General features: G+C 32.8%; 1 protein-coding gene across 1 annotated transcript; it reads left to right on the top strand.

The window, feature by feature from the left end:
* Positions 1–8: 8 nt before the first annotated feature.
* On the top strand, positions 9–19,384 carry LOC126816673 (transcription initiation factor TFIID subunit 4). Its single transcript, XM_050543398.1, has 14 exons — positions 9–1,169; positions 3,473–3,628; positions 4,068–4,257; positions 4,519–4,643; positions 6,557–6,646; positions 7,015–7,167; positions 7,800–8,020; positions 8,899–9,071; positions 9,830–9,960; positions 10,535–10,660; positions 11,169–11,225; positions 11,597–11,710; positions 12,498–12,554; positions 12,890–19,384. The coding sequence occupies exons 1-14, from the start codon at positions 15–17 to the stop codon at positions 13,001–13,003; spliced, it is 2,862 nt and encodes a 953-aa protein (XP_050399355.1). The 5' UTR covers positions 9–14; the 3' UTR covers positions 13,004–19,384.
* Positions 19,385–20,167: the final 783 nt, after the last annotated feature.

Below are 20,167 nucleotides of genomic sequence, written 5' to 3'. Positions count from 1 at the left end.
GGCGAGCCAGGGAAATGGCGGACCCAGGTTCAATAGACGATTTACTTTCTTCAGAAATAGATGAGAGTGCGGTTAGCGCGTTAGTTGGGTCCCTAGAATCACAGTTAGCATCCTCTACGAATAGAGACTTATCTAAGACCCCGTCAGATTCCTCTGTGAACAACAATCACATTAGTAGCATAACATCTAATGCTACTACAACAAACTCACTATTCAGTACAAATGCAAGTCAGGTAAATGTTTCCCAAAAAGGGTTGTCATCACATACAAACAGCACAATAAATTTTACCCTTGGGCAAGGAAATAAATCTGTACCCGAAAATCAGATTTTGGGAATTACATCCATTATAAACTCTACAGGTGCACCATCTTCTGGAGTAAATGCATTAGTTAACTCACAGAATTCAGATCATCATGTATCTCTCCCTTCTAACACATCTTCTGTGAGAAATTTAGTCCATCCACACCAAAATAATGTAACAGACTCATCAGTGCATATTTCTTCGCCTAGTCCAGGAGTAAATGTTAGTACTGTTATAAATAGTAGTGCACCACAATTACAAGTAACAACAAATAATTTCCCTAGTACACAAACTGTCTCTGGTGCCTCTACAAGGGGAACAAACTCTGCTGCAAATGCAATTTATAATCTGGCAAATATTGCTTCGGAGCAAAAACCTATGACAATAGCCCAAAACGGTAATCATGCTCAGATACAAAAAGGCAGATCTGTGATAGCTTCGCCAAAACAATTTGTTGTGAAGCAGGAAAGTTCTAATATTCAAGTGAAACAAGAGGTCGGTTCACCATTTCTTAAAACGGACATTGTGAATGTGAAAGATGGTGCAAATATTCAAACTATTATTGGACAAACAACTCAAAGTGGTGTGTTACCGAGTGGAACCCCAGTATCTATTGTTGGGGGACGACCGTTGGTTAACACGCTTAAAGGTACTCCTGTAGGTTCAAATGTTATTACTGTTAGGGCACCAACAAATCAAGTGACTGTGGTTAGACCACCTTTATCTTCAACAACTAGTGGATCTGTGCAATTTAATCCTGTGAGACATGTTACATCTAAAACGGGACAAGTACGTGTTTCAACACCAATTAGAATGACAAATCATCCTCACCAAATAAGTATTGCTCCACGACAGTCAGGTGCTGGTGTAAGTACAAACATTTTATTTTATTCCTTAAAGTGTTTTTGATTTTCCAGTCAAAGCTGTGTCCATTTTATTAAACTGTTTTAATATTTAATTCTTTTATAAACAGTGTGAGACACTTTTATTTTTGCCAATGTTTAATCATTTGTCACACATGTGGCCTTTAGTGTATTTTTAATATGGTTCACTCATCTCACTATTGAAAATCTAAGCATTGACATGTTTATGAGCAACATCAACTTACTTCATAAGTGTGCACCTACTTTGGGCATTTGAGGCAATAATATTTATAATGCTAAATTCTGATTATAATTTAATGGATGAGTGTGTAGACCACAAATTTTATATTTTGATATGAATATCCCTGGCAGGGCTCACACTGTCAGTCGCCAAAGTTGCAATTTGTGATAAAAATATGAAAGTGGCGATTAAAATTTGATTTTGACAATAATTTTGGCGATAATGTTTCGCGGTACTGGCGATTCATTTTGAGAACTGGCGGAAAAAAATCTCAAAATTCTAATCGTATTTATCCTGAATTAAGTTATTAACCATTATTGAGTGTCAATCACATGGCGGGATACTATAAATTAATCAACTGGCTGATAATCCAGATCGCGTCAATGAGTAATACTAATCAGTTGTCTTGGATTAATGATTAATTGATTGATAATTGCCAATGATATATATAAAGCCTATGTCAAGTCACAATTTACTCCTAATGATTAATCCAAGCCGTGATTATTTGATGTTTCGTTTCATCTTAAAAAAATAACAATATACATGATACATGTAATCAAAATGATCGACAGTTCCTTGCTAAGAGAATTAAATATTTTGATAGCTGAATTCGTTTACAGTGGCTTGACTGGCTTCATATACAGCTTGTAAAAAATACAAGCATGCCTATCAGATATCATTATTTCAAATTATAATATCACCACTGGTCGAAAACGTAAGAACAAGTTGAATATTGACGATTCTTAAGTGAGAAAACAGTTCACCATTTGTATCATATTACCGTCGCCAAAATGCTCTAAAAGTTAACGACAGGTATATATTGTAAGTATCGCTTAACAAATATAATTGAAATTTATACCATTCTATCAGGGATTTAGATTCTGATACCTTTACGGTACCTGAAAATAACAATAGGCCCATTGTGCACACAACACATAAATTTATAGAAAAATGGCAATCCTTGGATGAGATTTGACGTGTAAATACTGAAAATATATTGTGCAGTGCAGTGTTCAAATAGACTAAAGTCACCAAAAATAAAATCTGATCTTATTAAATCCAAACTTTGCTAATCTATTATGTAAAGACAGATTTTTGTTATTGTATTGTATATATAGGTTTATTTTTTTATAATAATCCTAGCTGAGACAAAAAATTGTTAGGTGTTGTCTTTTTTATCACACATTTTTGGCAGATAAAATATTCCAGTTGGCGGAAAAAAATATGAACATTTTTTTTATATAAAAATTATCATCCGTTTTGGCGGAAAAAAATTGAAAGCCAGTGTGAGCCCTAATCCCTGGTCCCAATATGTGGGCATAGTCAAGTAAACCCCAAAATTTACTTATTAGGACAACAGTCAGCAACCATGGAGAATTGCAAATTCCCAAGTTTAAAACCGCTGATTTTCATACATGTGCATATAAAGTGCTTTATATTGACCCAATGTTTCCATCAAAGTCATTTGAATAACAATAGTTCATTTTTTTTAATAAAAAAAAGTTACTTTTAATAACAAATGAACTGTTTTTTGAAAATAAAAAAAAGTAGTTCCTTTTCAACTGACCAATCAAATTGATGTAAAGCGATATCTCCTAAGGAGATATTGCAGTAGATTATGATATCTACTGTAGAATCTATTATTGGGTGATAATAAACAATCAATGCCAAATCTTGTCATAACAGCAGGCGCTAATAACTTAGTAATTTGAATGAAATTTTCAGTATATTAAGTTTGCATTATATTATACAACAAAAGTTATCATCTGATATGTACGAAATTTATATGCATCATTTAGATTAAAATTGTGACAACCCTTGAGGACCACTCTGACAAATTAGCTGCTGTGAGCATATGTTTTGCTGCCTGGCAACCTATCTTCTATTTTTGAACTAATTATAGTAAGAACGGAAAGCTCTGTATCTACAATGTAAATCTTACATACTGCATCTTTTTTTGATTGAATATTAATATTATTAATAAATTTAGCCCGGTTAGAGCTCTTGGGTCATAAAACCACATTTCATTTCATTTATTAATAAAATCTATTTTTTATCATTCATAGAACACCATCACTTTAAGTCCAGGACTTCAGTTACCACCTAATACGATATTGATGAAAAATGAACATGGGCAGCTTATGTTGGTATCTACTGCCCACTCAGGTAGTGCAACACAAGGACAAGGTCCTGTTTTAGCTACAAAAGTTCAAAATGTTCGGGTTAGTATAAAAGCAGTAACAAATTTTATTTGTTGTCGATTATTCAAAAAGATATTAATGACATTGATAAACGTTTCCATTGCTAAAGCTACAATGAGCCAATGAAAGTAGCAACAAGCTGAAAAGTGTGCTTTTAATTGTCTAAAACATTAGCTTAAGTTTTATGGATGGATATATGTAGCTATGAGTTATCCTTCTATCATTGATTGACAATTCTGAAACAATATAGATGGCGGCAATGAATCTGTATCATCTGAACTGTACATGGCCTTAATTTAGATATGGATTGATATAAATGATTCTTGGACCAATAAGCTTATGCTTCTTGGTTAGACTAGTTTAATTTGTCTGCTTGTACAAGGAGTAGGTCACCTGTCCAACATCGTGGGTTTTTGTATGGGTCCTTTTGTATAATATTTTGCACATATTTCTATTTTAGCCATCAACAAGTATAGCAATGGGCAGACCGGCTACATCTCCGGCTGTTGTAATACAGCCTCAGACAGGTGTAGGCCGAGGGCAACCACAGGTACTACCAAATACTGTAACAACTAGCTCTCAAGTACTTCCTGGTACACAAGCTGTAGGTCAACCACAAGCAGCAGTAACTCAACCTGGAGCAGCTGCAGGTGAGTTTTCTTATTCACACCATCATCTCCCATGCTTTCATCCTGTTAAAGTAATCCCAAAACATATCAACTTAACAACATTTTGATTTATTAAGTACTGAATCTTTTCTTTGTACTGGCTAGTAATGAACCATATCTTTACCTTCATTATCACTGTCATCACTGAAATATAGCTGAAATTGCTTTTGCTTTCTAGTCAGCTGATGGTTGAAATTCTCCAGAATTTCCACTAGTTTTAATTTCATTTCCCATCATTTTCAGGTCAGCAAGGCATGTTACAAAATGTTGAAAAATGTAAAAATTTTCTGTCTACCTTAATTAAACTGGCTCAAAGTCAACCACAAGAAACTGTGCGGAATGTCCGTGAGCTCATACAAGGACTGATCGTAAGTTTTAAATTTGTATACGCCCACATTGAAATGTGGTGTCGTATATTGCCATCTCCCCCGTCCATCCACCGATTCGGTGTCCACAATTGCTTGTACTTGTAGACGCTCCAGAGGCTAAAGTTAATATCTGATTGACTTTAAATTTATACACAATGTTTAAGGTCCTGAGAAGAATAAGTCTATTGATTTTCAGCAGTTTCTGATAATTACTGCTAGAGTTATGGCCCTTGATCGCTTTGAAAAATCTTGTGGAGGCACTAGAGGCTAAAGTTAATATCCGATTGACTTTAAATTTACACACAATGTTTAAGGTCCTGAGAAGAAGAAGTTTCTGATAATTACTGCCAGAGTTATGGCCCTTGATTACTTTGAAAAATATTGTGGATGCTCTAGAGGCTAAAGTTAAAGATACATTATGGGAGATTTTTATAGAGAGTTGGCCATTCTTGCTATAAGAGTTCAAAAGTAGATGATGAAAGAAGAATATATTGAAAAATTCAGTCAAATTACTTTATTCTGAACATAGTTATCATCGTTGTAATATTTGCCTAAAAATGGTAGCGAAATGTGTCTTCACCTTCGCCGATCGTTTGATTGACAGGCGTTAACTCCACCTACATATCTCGATTATCAAGTAAAGTTGGCATACGGAAACGCTTTACAGCGGCCTCGCTAAGTACACTCTATCATTTAGCCTCGATCTAACTGACGTATTTTCATCAGGTTACCCATTATTTGATTTAATCAATTAATGAAATCCTATTTAAATCCGAACTGTAGCCGAGCCATCCGTGGGTCTACAGAGTTGATTTTGGTCTTGTTGTTTAAATAAAGATCTAATTTATAATTTCTATAACATCTGAAGCCTAAATTAAGACTTGCAATAATCAGATTTAGCTCTTGCATAATGCATGTTTAATATCGAATTGACTTTAAATTTATACACAGTGTTTACGGTAATAAGACAAAGACACCTATTTATTTCTAACAATTTCCGATAAGTACTTCTAGAATTATGGCCCTTTATCACTTTGAAAAGTCTTGTGGATGCTCTAGAGGCTTAAGTTATTATCCTATAGACTTTAAATTTATACACAGTGTTTACGGTCATGAGATGAAGAATCCTATTGATTTTCAACAAATTCTGATAATTACCGCCAGAGTTATGTCCCTTGATCACTTTGAAAAATCTTGTGGCCACTCTACAAGGTAAAGTTACTATCCGATAGACTTTAAATTTATACACAGTGTTTACGATCATGAGACGAAGAAACCTATTGATTTTCAACGATTTCCGATATTTACTGCCAGAGTTATCGCTTTAATCATTTGAGAAATCTTGTGGACATGCTACAGTCTAAAGTTAATATAAATTTATTTTGTCATGAGACAAACAATCGAAACAAATTCTAATGATTTCTGATAATAATAATAATTACTTAATGGGTTATTACACGTAATCAGATTTTTATTGAAGGGTATGACTGCCAATATTAAATGCTCTGCTACAATGTCTTTTCCATTGATTATATGTGAAAAGTACAAAGGAAAAAGTCCTAATACCGGTAATGATAAAGTCAAAATACTTCTAAGACAAGAGTTAAATGTAAATTGTCAAATGTTAAGTGTTAAATAACAAATGTTTTATGGGAAAATGCTTTTTTTGATGTGTCTACATTTTACATTTATCTCAAAAATCTCATTACATTTTACGACCTTTTTTTGCCATCTGAATTTGTAGTAATAATTTTGAAAGTTTGAAGTAGTCGCATTTAACATCATGTCATAGGCATCAAAAAGTTTGAGATATTGTTTCCAGATTTTACTAAAAGGGTTATTCATGTTTATTTGATTATTTAATAAACAAGGATATTATTGTATGTCGATCAATATATAATTATTTTAAACAGGATGGAAAAGTGGAGCCGCAAACGTTTACAGAAAAATTGCAAGTGGAATTAAAATCTTCTCCACAGCCATATCTTGTACCATTTTTAAAGGTAATCTTTTTGTCCTTGATAAAATATAAATGAATAAGATTTAAAAGAACGAGACTACTGGGATTCTGAGGTTGTGTATCACCTTCTTTGGCCAGACATATTCCGAAAAATGTAAATGACGCACAGAGACTTGAAGTAACCTTTAACAGCTCCTTCTGACATCTAAATGAATTTTGTGAATTTGATTGAAATGTTATAGTTGATGTTTCATTCTCTGTATGGTCTTGAGACATTCATTGACTTATGAACTGCATCACTGACTCACAAAGTAGTGTTTCTACAAATAGGTTATCCATAGTTTGCCGAGAACATGCATTATATTACAAAATTTGGGGGCATTCTAGATTTAATTTAATTTTATTTTTCAGAAAAGTCTGCCATTATTGCGGCACTATTTAATCATGGATAAAATGACAATAGATGGTGTAAAAGCACCACCACCAGAAATAGCTGGTATGCATCCTATGCCTGTCATGTCTTCTGTTCAACAAAGACCAGTGGCTCCTTTTGGTGTACAGCAGGTAAATAGGAATCAGATTTCTCTTAATGGAACTTAGATACAGAAATACCTGTTCAGCCTGCTCATATAGACAATATGCTGAGGCCCGTGTGACTAGAAATAGCCTAACTTTATGATATTTTAAAATTTTGAGAAAAAGTCAGGGTTATCATACTAAATTAAATCTTTTTCTTCAAGCTTCATACAGGAGCTACAGCAGTCGAGCCTTAGGCCCTCAACCAGAATTTCTTGTGTTAGGATTCTGGCGTGGACTGAGAAAAATGTCAGGATTTTTTTAACCCAATTGCCACTTATCAAGTATAATGTTGTATAGACAAATAACCGACGTCCACCCCATATACATATTGACAAAAAATCTTCCTCCCTAGAACTTCACATGTGATGATAGCAAATATGTTAAGTCTCTGATTGAGAAAAGTATTACATTGATGGGATCTTAAACTCTATTCCTTTTCTTACCTGATTCATACAAACTCATACAAACTTTGGAGTTTTATCACAGATTCTTACAATTTAAGTTAATAACAACTCTGTAAAATTCTACAACGTGAATTTCTGTTTCCAGAGACAAACATGTGAACTAAAAGTGTATTCTGATGCATTTTAATTTGATCATAAAATATTCTTGTTTAGATGGTGATGCGTCAAGGTGTACCTGGTCAGATGTATGTACGACCAGGTAATAAAGTTTTAGTACAAGGTGCACCAACTTCATCTGCGAACCTAGTACGTATAAAAACACCTATACCAATACAAGGAAATCTTGCATCTGGTGTTAATTCTTTCCAAACTAGAGTTGTGAAAGCTTCAGGAAGTCCGGCACCAAAAGAAAAACAGAAATTTGAAGCATTGAAGTAAGTAATATCCATACATTTAGATCACTAATCTATGTAGGCCAAAATTGGGCATATTTTAAGAATCATATGCAATAACTGAATTCTTCAAGCATAGATCAGAAATGAAATGACTTTCTTCGTGAAACGGATATATTTTAATGCAAAATATTGATTATCACTTATATTAAAGAAATTTTCTATGTCTGTCCACAATTTGTTTGTGGACACTCTACAGGTCACAATTCTTATTCGATTTTGACGAAACTTGAAATATAGGTTTATCTCCAAAAGGTCTCGGTTCCTTTCGATATTAGCATGTATTGGATCAAAACTTCATGGATTATGGCCACTGATTGTACAAAAAATCACATTTTTAGCTTGTGGACACTCTAGAGATCACAATTTTCATCTGATTTTGATGAAACTTAAAATGTATGTTTATAACCCAAAGATCTTGGTTCCTTTCGATATTTGCGCATATCGGATCATAACTTCCTGAATTATGGCCCCTTATTGTACGGAAAATCACATTTGTAGCTTGTGGTTCCGCTGGAGGTCATAATTATTATCCAATTTAAAAAAAGTTCGAAGATATCACCGTTACACTGTAATGATGGTTGAGTTCAAATTTCGTGTATCAAGGTTGTGGAACCTCTATGGACGCTATTTTGATCCGGTTTTGATGAAACTTCAAATACATGTTTATAACCCAAAGATATCTTGGTTTCTTCCGATATTCACACATACCGGATTGTAACTTCCTGAATTATGGCCCCTGATTGTACGAAAAATCACTTCTTTTTTTTTTTAGCTTGTTCTCTATCCATCTCTTGCAAAATGTGGGCGTATCTTGCCTGGCAACCGCTAGTATAAGATATGTCTTTATTCCATTACAGAGATGGGGATGACGATATTAATGATGTAGCAACAATGGGTGGTGTTAATTTATCAGAAGAATCTAAGAATATTTTAGCAACTAATGCTGATTTTATTGGTACACAAATACGATCTTGTAAAGACGAAGCTTTTCTATTCCATGGACCATTAATGGCCAGAATACATGAAATAGGTCAGTTGAATAATTAAAACTGTTAAAGAAGCTAAATCGCTAACATTTGGGACCTAGAAATTCACAAAAGTGGGTCGCAACGCATATAATACTGTAATATGAATGTATATAAACTGATTTACATTTAATGGTTTCCGTTTTTACTCCAATTTCAAATCAGTTATGTTTGGCGAAATAAGTCCAATCTCAATCGAGTGCAAATTTCTAGCGTCTAGTTATTCTAGTCTACATAACTCCATTTGATTTGGTGCAATGTGTCTAGCCTCGTCCCTCGAGTCTCTCAATACAACTGGGGCTGAAGCGCATTATGGTACATGATTTGTGTACCAATGTTAAAAAAAATTATTTTATCTTAAATATCGGATATCAGAAGCTCATCTTTTCCCGGTAAGTTTACATCATCAATGTTGATTTAAATTGACCAATAATTCGTGTTTTCGATGTCGAAGATTTTGGAGGATTTTGAGTTACGGACTTAGGTCCTTTAAGAAAACAAGTAAAATAGGTATGAATTAACTTCAACAAAATTAAATAAGAGTTTCTTGCCACTCTTATGACATAAAACAACTTATAGGTAATATGCTCAGTTAATCTTGGTATGAATTTCGCTAAACAAGCCAAATACAGTCAGTCTAATTCTGGTTGATCAATACTATTTTTAATCAGTCTCCACCTACCTTTATATTGTGGGTATCGTGTTAAATCCAAGTTTAACCATATGTGATCCCATCTAATCTAATTTGTATTTTATTTTACAGCTAAGAAGCATGGTTTAGATGAAGTATCGTTAGATGTAGCTAATATGATATCACATGCCACACAAGAACGACTACGTGATATGGTAGAAAAATTATCAACTATAGCAGAACATAGAATAGAAATATATAAAGTAAGATATAAACAATACAAAATTTCATTACACTTACATTATGCAGCTCCTGTGATTTCTGCTTTAAGTTAAAGTTTATGTGGCTTTAAAGGGAATCCTGGTAGTTGTGTGAAAAGGGCATTTGACTGAAATCTTCCGAATTTGAATACTGACGACGTTGACTGAGAAGAGCCTTCAGGATTTTTCAAACTAATTCTTTGCTTAGCAGGAGTGACAAATAAAGTCTGTTTACTAGTAAGGATGGGACAAAAAAACTAAGTCCATCTTTGTCCACTTTGGTGTACACATAAAAGAAAATGTGACAGTTGAAAAGCAAAATTATCCTATCTCGCATGTAAGTGTAGACGTAACCAAAGTATTGTGTTGATGAGGCATTAAACCCCATTCTGTTCTGTATTTAAAAAAAGTAACCTACAATGTATGAACATACAAAAGTATATATTGTGTTAATTATCTTACTGCAATAATTAAAAGATTTTAATGTGTAGGTATTCATATTCTTGACATAGTTATAGCCCTGTGATTAAAGCCTATATTGTCTAGTGAAGTTAAATATGATTTTTGTTTTATACAGATGGATTCTAGGTATGAAGTAACTAATGATGTACGAACACAGTTAAAGTTTTTAGAAGAAATAGACAAGTTAGAGAAAAAAAGACATGAGGAGCAAGAAAGAGAGATTTTATTGAGAGCTATAAAGGTAAGTATGATAGAGCTTTCTATCTAATAACATTCTATACAGCAAAAATACTTTTATAACAAATAGTGCACAAATTATGAACATTTAGGAGACAAATATTTAGTCTCTATTATGCACAGCATATAACAAAATCTATTTCATCTAGTTTTGTGAATGGCTTTTTTTTATCTCAAAATAACTACATGACTAGAAGTGTAAGAACTTGACAATTATTAGTACAATGTATGGTGTTACTCAATAAAGCCTACAACTAGGTCTTTACAAAGCCTAGGTAATAACTTCCCATCATGTCTCTACAAAGTCTTTATAATAACGCCACGAAGAATCTGTAATGACCCACTCTCTAGGTCTTTACAAAGTTTATGTATTATAAGCTCCCACCTGGTTTTTACAAAAACTTTGTAGGATTGCAGTTATAATTTGACATCACCGGATTATATAATAGGTGTCATGTACTGAGAATAACATAATGTGTGTGAAAAACATAGAATATATTTAACTTTTATAGAGTCGGTCGAAGAATGAAGATCCTGAACAACTTAAACTTAAACAGAAAGCAAAAGAAGTAAGTTTATTTATTTTAAAGATTTGTGGTCATGAAAAAAATATCTATTTTATGTTCAACTTAAATCAATTCATAATATATGTCCTCTTTATCATTCATTGCCTTCTGGATAGGTAGAAGACATAAAGGGACACAATGCCAAAACCTAATTATGATGGATATTTTTTGTTTTATGGTTATGTCAGTAGTTATACCGTTATAAAATCACAAAGTCTTAATAATCAGAATATAACTAAGATGACCTTGTAACTGTTTTATGGTTGTAGCAGGTTACCCACGAGGTCAGACGCCTCACACTTTTGTGTTATCTAGCAAAATGATTAGCAAAATGAATTTCCAAATTGATATTAATTGTCCCTTTCTCGTAATAGCTCCAGGCAGCAGAAATGGAAGAAGTTCGGCAACGGGAAGCAAACTTAACAGCACTTGCAGCCATTGGACCGAGGAAAAAAAGAAAAATAGAAACAACAGATTCTGGTCAAACAGTAAGTTTTATAAATAAGGCCATATGAAATAAGATATTCTGTAACCTGTAAAGGACTGCATAAATTGTATATATTTCAAAAAAATAAAAACATCCTCATTGATTGGTAAAGGAAATTAACTATTAAATATGTCATGTTGAATTCAGAAGTGTACTGAAGGCTCAGTTAACAAGTACACAACCCTGATAAATATTACTGAGAGCCTCTGAGGTCACTGACTCATTGTTATCAGTATATGGCAATTATCCATTCTTCTGCTTTTCATGCAATTCATGTAGTAATGATTAAAGAAATTACTGAAATTATTCTCATTGGAAGATGGAAGAAGCTTTATTTACATTCATAGAACTACAAAGTCTATGCTTGTAAATAAAGTTTTATTTAGATTAGCATACAGTAAATTCTGCATTCCTATAAAAAACATTTATAATCAGATGATCAGATAAATGTACAAGCTTGAAATGAGATGCTGGTGAGAAGTCATTTAGCCCATTGATACTTTGACAAAATAAAAACAAAACAATAAAAACCTCTGATTGGAAGGGTTGTCTGAGACCCGGAATGTTGTTTTGTATTGCCTAAAATACATTTTTGTTACTTATAAAACCGTAACTACATTACAATAAAATTAAGTATCACTCAGCGCAATATAGAATTAAGATTAGATTAAAAATCAAAAATTAATGCCTAGTATAAAAATAACATCACAATGTCTGTGTGAGCAAAAGCAGTTTACTTTGTTTGATTGAATAAGTAAGTAAATTAATCTGTGTTTGTGATATTTCAGGCTGGTACTAGTAGTTCAACAGGAGCTAATGGCAGTGGTGTGTCTTCAAATATATCGGTAAAAAAAACCCCCACATTTTTCTGTTTTATAAGTTTTGTCATGTTATTAAATAATTGCTTTGATATATGTAACAGGAATAAATGGGCTTGCTGGAGCTTTTACAGAAACTGTCAACCAGTTTTCAATGAAAACCTAATTAATTTCATTCCTCACATTACTCATAGAGTTTCAATTCCAAGGGAGATAACTTTCTTGACCAGTTTTATCTCCCCTTAGACCACAAATGCATGATTCTTACTGGAAAACTGGAAAATAATGTGTATAGAAATTCTGTTGCATTTTTAATCCAAAATTCACATTAAATAATATTTATTTTTTATTTTAAAATTCAGGTTATGAATAGACCCAGAACGAAAAGAGTGAATCTCAGGGACATGTTATTTTTATTAGAACAAGAACGATCAGTGTCCAAATCAAATCTACTTTATAAAACATTCCTAAAGTGAAATCATGTGTGAATTAAATCTAGACTTAATCTAGCATAATTCCAGCGGTACAGATTCAGTGCTCTTTCTTTGGACACAGAAAATGTGGGCAGCAGAAGTGAGTGACATGAAAAGTATCTGGCGGGTGTGTCTGTAAAGATTGGGTTAACCAGAAGGCAGCTAAAGTGCTTTAAGAAAGTTGGTGCTGGATACATTACGGTGCAAATATGTACTACTAAAAGACATTTCGAGGCAAAACAGTATCACTGTGATCTCGTGCCAATCTCAAACAGATGTTATGTGTGACGTATGAATTGCTGTGATGATTGACGATAGATACTACTGTTATCGCGTTGTTAGAGAAGGACTCAAGCAGTGCTTGAAGAATTTGTTACACGATCTATGTGAAGTCACTTGTGATCTAGTGACATCGTACAAATTGCCATTACTTTGTGTAAGGTAATGAAGAAAATAATAAAGTTTAAAGACATTGAATTAGAATTTTATATAGATATACATAGAGATGGTTATATACCAGTATCCTGCATCTTTTACTTACAGAATACTGGTTAGAAATTTTAGAATTGAATAGTTTACTAGTAACAGACTATTTAAAGTAAACCTAATCTAGTACTAACAGAAACAGGGAACCTGTAGGAAGTTCTTTTTTACAAATTTATTTGAAGTTTGTTTCTGCTATCAAATTGGAGGAAAGTTATTTAAATTTATATATCTTTCATTTGATGAAAGTGATCAATCTTGATCCCAGAGATAAGTTTACCCTCTGTTAAAACTGGCCGGCCATACATCGGCCATTTTGAATGTCATATGATATATCCTTCCGTCGGTCGCTTCACAAAGATCCAAGATGGCGGCTCAAACCCTCGTTTTTTTCAGAAATTTCACATATTTACCCGAATCATTCACATTGTGTGCTAAAAATATTTCTCGGTAAATCATCAAATCGGCTGTTTTCGAATGAACTTTCGATGTCAAGATGTGGAAAATGTTCCAAGGATCATTAATATGTAACTCATGCACTGAATCGATGTCTAATTGTCCAGAAATCGGCAGCATTTCATTCTAACAATTCCTGCCAATCTGTAGCCACTGGGGTGGGAGCTTAGGAACCAAGATCATGCTGATTAATGGCTGGCGAGTTTTACCAGAGATAAACGACAGGTAAAGTTATTTCTGGGATCGAGATTGGAAGGTGATGAGAATTAAATGGTTGATTATTGTAAGATAATTGTCTTCTGTCGTGACTTGACCTTTCACGTTTTTTTTTTCTTCGGACAGAACACCTATAGTTTCTTTTAATGATTGTATAATATGTTTTACAAGATGTCCTACAAGTAAGATTTTGGTTGAAACATATTTTAAAAAAGATTAATTGAAAGTAAAGGTAGCCTGATTCTCTAAACATACATCTACTAAATGCTTGACTCAAAATGTTCCTTCAAAATTAATTTAGTCATGTGTCTTTGCTAGAAATATGATGTTTTGAATGACCAGTAAATAGGCAGCCAATTGTATACTGTTGTTGAGATCATAAACAGCACTTGCTGCCACATATTCGATTATCTTAAAGACAATGCAAATTGCAAATCACATAATTTCTGCAAGCTATTAGAAAAACACAAATTACAGATGTAAAACAGTTTACCATAAACTCAAATTAAGCTGTATGATTTATTACAATAAAAAAGAATTTTCTTGATAGTGATATCACTCAACAGATATTAGTTCTCAAAGAAATGCATTTAAAAATTTTTATACGGTACCCAATTGTCAGTCCAAAATGTTCTACATTTGAGTGATACAGATATGAATACTGTCACTGTTCTTCCAGTCCCAAAAACAGATGCTGTTTGAGCAAATTCGTGATGTAATCAAACGTTTCAGCTAGGTTGATTGGTCAAGATAGTATCATATTCAGTTTTTGCATGCCTTGTTGCCTGAAATTCTTTTATTGACTCAAATGATCCCTTTCAAGGCAATGAGAGAATTTAATTCTTGACTATTTGATTAAGTATCATCTTTGTGGTTACTAAAATTAATGACTGCCAAGCCTTGAAATATTGTCATTTATTTATTTTTCAAAATCACCTCCAATACATTACTTTACTTATTACTCATGATAAACCTTTACTTATGCATTTACCCATAAAGAGTTTTGTTTGGTTATGGTTATACTGTCACTGTTTGGTTCTTTTTCTGATTTAGGTCAAAATAAAGTATTCAGTTGGATTGATCTAATGTTCTATTTCCATTAGTGATTTGACCAAACCCATACAATGGATGTTTTGTTTAGGAAGAATAAGCATAAGTCGGTTTTGTTTATTAATTTTAGAGACAATCATTTATCTAAACACCGCTTTATGTATCGAGACAAATTAATCTATAAAATTGAGTGGAAATAAGTGATTTTAATTTTTATCTAAATCAGAGAGATATGCCCATTATTGCTTTACAATTAACTGAGTCTAGTCATTCTTAACCTAATAAAATTGTTAGAAACAGTAAGTTAAAATGATTAATTTTAGAATGCTGGTTTACTATGGTAACCAATGCCAACTAAGTACTATTTTACAGTTACAGCAGACTTTAAATAGATTCTAGTCTTGAGCACTCCACCCCAGATTGTTCCACTCCATATAAATATTTGTTGTAATCAAGGCAGAAATATTTTGGGCTTGTACGATCAAGACACATACTATGTATTTCATTGATAACTTTGATCAAGTAGGCCGAATAAAGGCAGTATATAATTTTTAGTTTTATACAGTTAAAATTACCTAGATTTTTATTTTTATACTAATGTAGAATTTACTATTTAATATGGTGAAAAACAACATATTTTTGAACAACGTAGGTCTAATACTGTATTCTTTACCTTGTGTATTACCTGTAAACACCAGTTCACCCATAGGCAATAACATTCCTTACTGCTGTTAAGTTGTGTTAACTACTGGAGAACTCGGGTATCATTGCAGTATTCCGAGTTCACAAGTTGTGATGTCGCAAAGAAAGGAATGATAGCAGAGTATTGTAAGATTTTATTATTCTCAATCATTCCAGTCTAAATTGTCAAGCAATTATTTGTCTGGAAAAGACAGCACAAAATTTGTATACAGTGTCAAATGTTATACAAATATTACCTCATCTTTTCAATTTTTTGAGAGGAAAAGTGACTTTCAGATTGTATTGAAAATATGCAGAATCCATTGTTCATTGGTGGGTTGATACAAAATGTCCCATAAGTCATTGAATGAACTTGTAGACACGAACAACCAGACAGCAAGTTACCATCTGCACAATGGCAGTAATTGTAGTCGAAAAGGAGACAGTATAGACTGGAATGAGTAAGACTAAATATTTATTTATGACTTTTAAATACTAGAGAGTTTGATTATCGGCTTTTCATGTGAATAAATGTCTAAATAATAATTAATTTATATAACATTTGAAGCCAGAAAGAAAGACCTGTGATAGCCAGATTTAGCTCTTGCATTATGCATTTTTAAATATGGCATAAAACTTGTCTAAAGTTTAATTCATGAAAAAGGGAATAAGTACTGCAGAAAATTTCTGAATATAGTTTTAACGCTACATAGCATCCAATCGTAAACACACGTTCTTGCAGAGGTAAAAGAATACAGGATTGCTGTTCTCAATAACTTTGCAGTACATTTGCATGTATTTGAAAATTACTACTTCACTATAGTGTTAAGAAATAAATGTCATAAGTGGAAATAATTTCTTGAAGTTCAATTCTCTGTTCAAACTGTCTGTATTTATTTGAGTAATATAAGGATATATGGCTTGAAATTGTTTGTTGTACTTTAGCTAATGTAATATTAAAAAAGTTAAGAAACAAGTTTTGAAAATGAAAACATGATAAATAAATGTTGAAATTTTATTTCAAATGAAGAATAAAAACTCCAAAAAATCAAAATCAATAAAAACAAGCGTTGTATACACCAAGACCTTTCTATATAACACAGATTTATTAATTTTATGTAACAGTAGTTCTATGTTTATATCAAGGGTTTTTAACTGAATGTTGCTACCAACTTGCCTGGAATCAGTCCAATGAAAATGAGATATTATTTTCACTCTGTTAATTTGTATGGTCTTTCCATGAACATCTGAACTTCTAAAGGTATGTTTATGGTTCTTTGGTGACAGCTTGATAATTCATTCGACTGTGGTCAGACATCCAATCCAATATCTCGATAATCAAAGTTTTTTAAGAGATTCTGTGGAATTGTCTGTATCACAGGTAGGTTGATCTGGACATCTGCACATAAATGAATACAATCTAAAGAAATGACTTCAGAAGAGACTGAAGAGTAACCAACCAAAAATAACAAAACAAAATTTTGATATAATTTTTAATACGCGTGCCTATCACATTTAGGGAATATCCCTGATTAGTAATCGCATCATCATGTTCAAATTAGAAAATGTGCAAAATAAGAACATTATCTGCCTTTTCCCGATACTGACTCTTTAAAAATCACGAGTACCAGTATTACAGATTTCCTCATGGTGTTGTTGAAGGGATTTAATGACAGTTTGTGTAAAAATTGTAACCTTAATCCTGATACGGTCATCACTTGTAATTCCAGTAGTTAGTGAATTTATTTTCTTGTTTAAAGTGATAGTTCTGCTTTGCCCCATTTTTCGAACAGGTAACTAACTGCTTTGTTAGGTTAGGATCTTATATCACATGATAATGGATCACGTTAAGATGAAGTATGATTTATAAGCTACCAAATGATATATGACTTTGTTAATTGTCTATTAAAATGGGTTCATCCTCTGTCTGTCTGTCTGTCTGTCACACTTTTTGGGACACAATAACTCTCCTTCCTATTGAGCTAGAATGTTCAAACTTGGTGCAGATATTTATTAGGTTGATGCCTTGATGGAGTTCGAAGATGAGCATTTCCTGCTTAGGGTAAGCAATTTGATTGGTTGATGCTTTTGGGCAAGATAACTTTGGTTATAATTAAGTGAGAGCTATGAAACTCTGAGTATAGATTTATTATAGCATTACCTTGTTTGATGAGAATTTTCTGCTAAGGCTAAGGAGCGATAAGCAATTTTATTGGTGAAGACTTTGGAACATAACAACACGCTTTTAATTGAGGTAGAATGTTTAAACTTGATGTTGATGTACATTACGTGAATGTCTTGACTGAGTTCAATGATTAACATTTCCCGTGAAAACTAAGCAGAGCTAAGCAATTTCTTTGACTTTGATTCTATCTGATAGAGAGTGATGAAACTTAGTGTATAGTTAATAATCAGTTCGATTGCTCGATACTTTTGAAAAAGATAAACATGCAATTAATTAATATGTGTCATCTATTTATTTCGAGATTTTGTTGGGGGACATCAGCCTCACTGTTGGCTTGTCACAACTCTGATTATACTGCAAATTCCTCAATTCATCTAAAGTATGAACAATATGATGTGTTAGCAGTGATGGTTTCAGATTCAGTCTGACATTGTTGTCTTCGAATGGATCTCAATCAGGATTTGATCTTTTCTGTTTATCTTCAGCATCAATTAAACCTTTTGTGTACCATGCCCTAGCTCAACATCGCAAATTTTTCTCTCAATCCCCCCCCCTCCCCACTTTGATATGTATAGAGGAGACCAGCGTTTCCGACAATAATTTGTACGAAAATTTTCTTTGGTGTAAAAGTAATAATGGAACACATGAAGTTTATTCTTATGAACATCATTTTCAAATTTCCCCCTTGTGGGGTGTGTACCCCACATTTGGAATCACTGAATTAGACAATTAGTTTGTTGGGGAGGAAAGTGGGACGACAGATGACCTAAGTATATTTAAAATAATTTAAAATAGTATAATTTGTGAAGTACATCTAGTATTATTAACATTAAGGCTTTTGTATTCTATGCAAACAATACATTTCTTTAAGGCCGAGTACTTAACTATTATTTGATTAATGAATGCATTCTAGTAAAAACTGCAGCTTAAATGGGTTTAGGTAATTATTGAACAAAATCAACTATTATATCAATTTAAAACAGTAAATTGTTTTTGATAAAAGAAATTACTTTATGTACATAAATTATCACATTTTTCAATTCATTATAAAATAAGAGAAAACAAGAATTACCCAAAAGGCAGCAACATGAATTGAATAACACTAAGTATATTGTAGCAGTATTTAATACTTCTATAAATATACTGGAGAATATTCTTTCTTTCAAATTAAAATATCTATATATGTAAATAAGACAATTGCATGTACATTTTGTGTTTTCCTATTTGAACATATCATTATTGCATGTAACTATATACACACACATTATATATATAATGATTGAATATAAAATATGATATATCTAATAACAACACTAATCTTTGTGTATTTTCTTTTTTTATCAGTAATCATATTTTTTTTATTATTGTCCCCCGCCTTTCGAAGAAAGCAGGGGACTATTAAAATAGGTTTGTCTGCCTGTCTGTCCATCCCATGTTTTGGGACACAATAACTCTCCTTCTAATTGAGCTAGAATGTTCAAACTTGGTGTAGGTATTTATTAGGTCGATGCCTTGATGGAGTTCGAAGATGAGCATTTCCTGTTGTTGTTAGTTGGTTGTATTTTACGTCCGCTTCCACAGAGGTGATATCGCAGACAAAGAGCATTTCCTGCATAGGGTAAGCAGATAAGCAATTTGATTGGTTGATGCTTTGGGACACAATAACTTTAGTTCTGATTAAGTGAAAGTGATCAAATTTGGTGTATAGTTTCAATACATCAATACCTTGACTAAGTTCGATAATGAGCATTTTCTACTGAGGGTAAGAAGAGCAATAAGCAATTTCATTGGTCGAGACTTTAAAACACAATAATTCTTCTTCTAATTGAGCAACAATGTTCACACTTGGTGTAGGTGTTTATTAGGCGAATGCCTTGATTATGTTCAAAGATGAGAATATTCTGCTAAGGGTAAGCAGAGATAAGCAATTTGATTGGTTGATGCTTTGGCACACAAAAACTTTAGTTCTGATTAAATGAGTGACCAAACATGGTGTATAGTTTCATCACATCAATACCATGACTAAGTTCGATAATGAACATTTTCTGCTGAGGGTAAGCAGAGCGAAAAGCAATTTGATGGGTCCAGACTTTGAA

This window comes from Patella vulgata, chromosome 3 (genome assembly GCF_932274485.2).
Source record: "Patella vulgata chromosome 3, xgPatVulg1.2, whole genome shotgun sequence".
In the NCBI taxonomy this organism is placed as follows: domain Eukaryota; kingdom Metazoa; phylum Mollusca; class Gastropoda; family Patellidae; genus Patella; species Patella vulgata.
The sequence above is the reverse complement of the archived record's forward strand: the minus strand, read 5'-3'. Positions and strand labels throughout refer to the sequence as shown.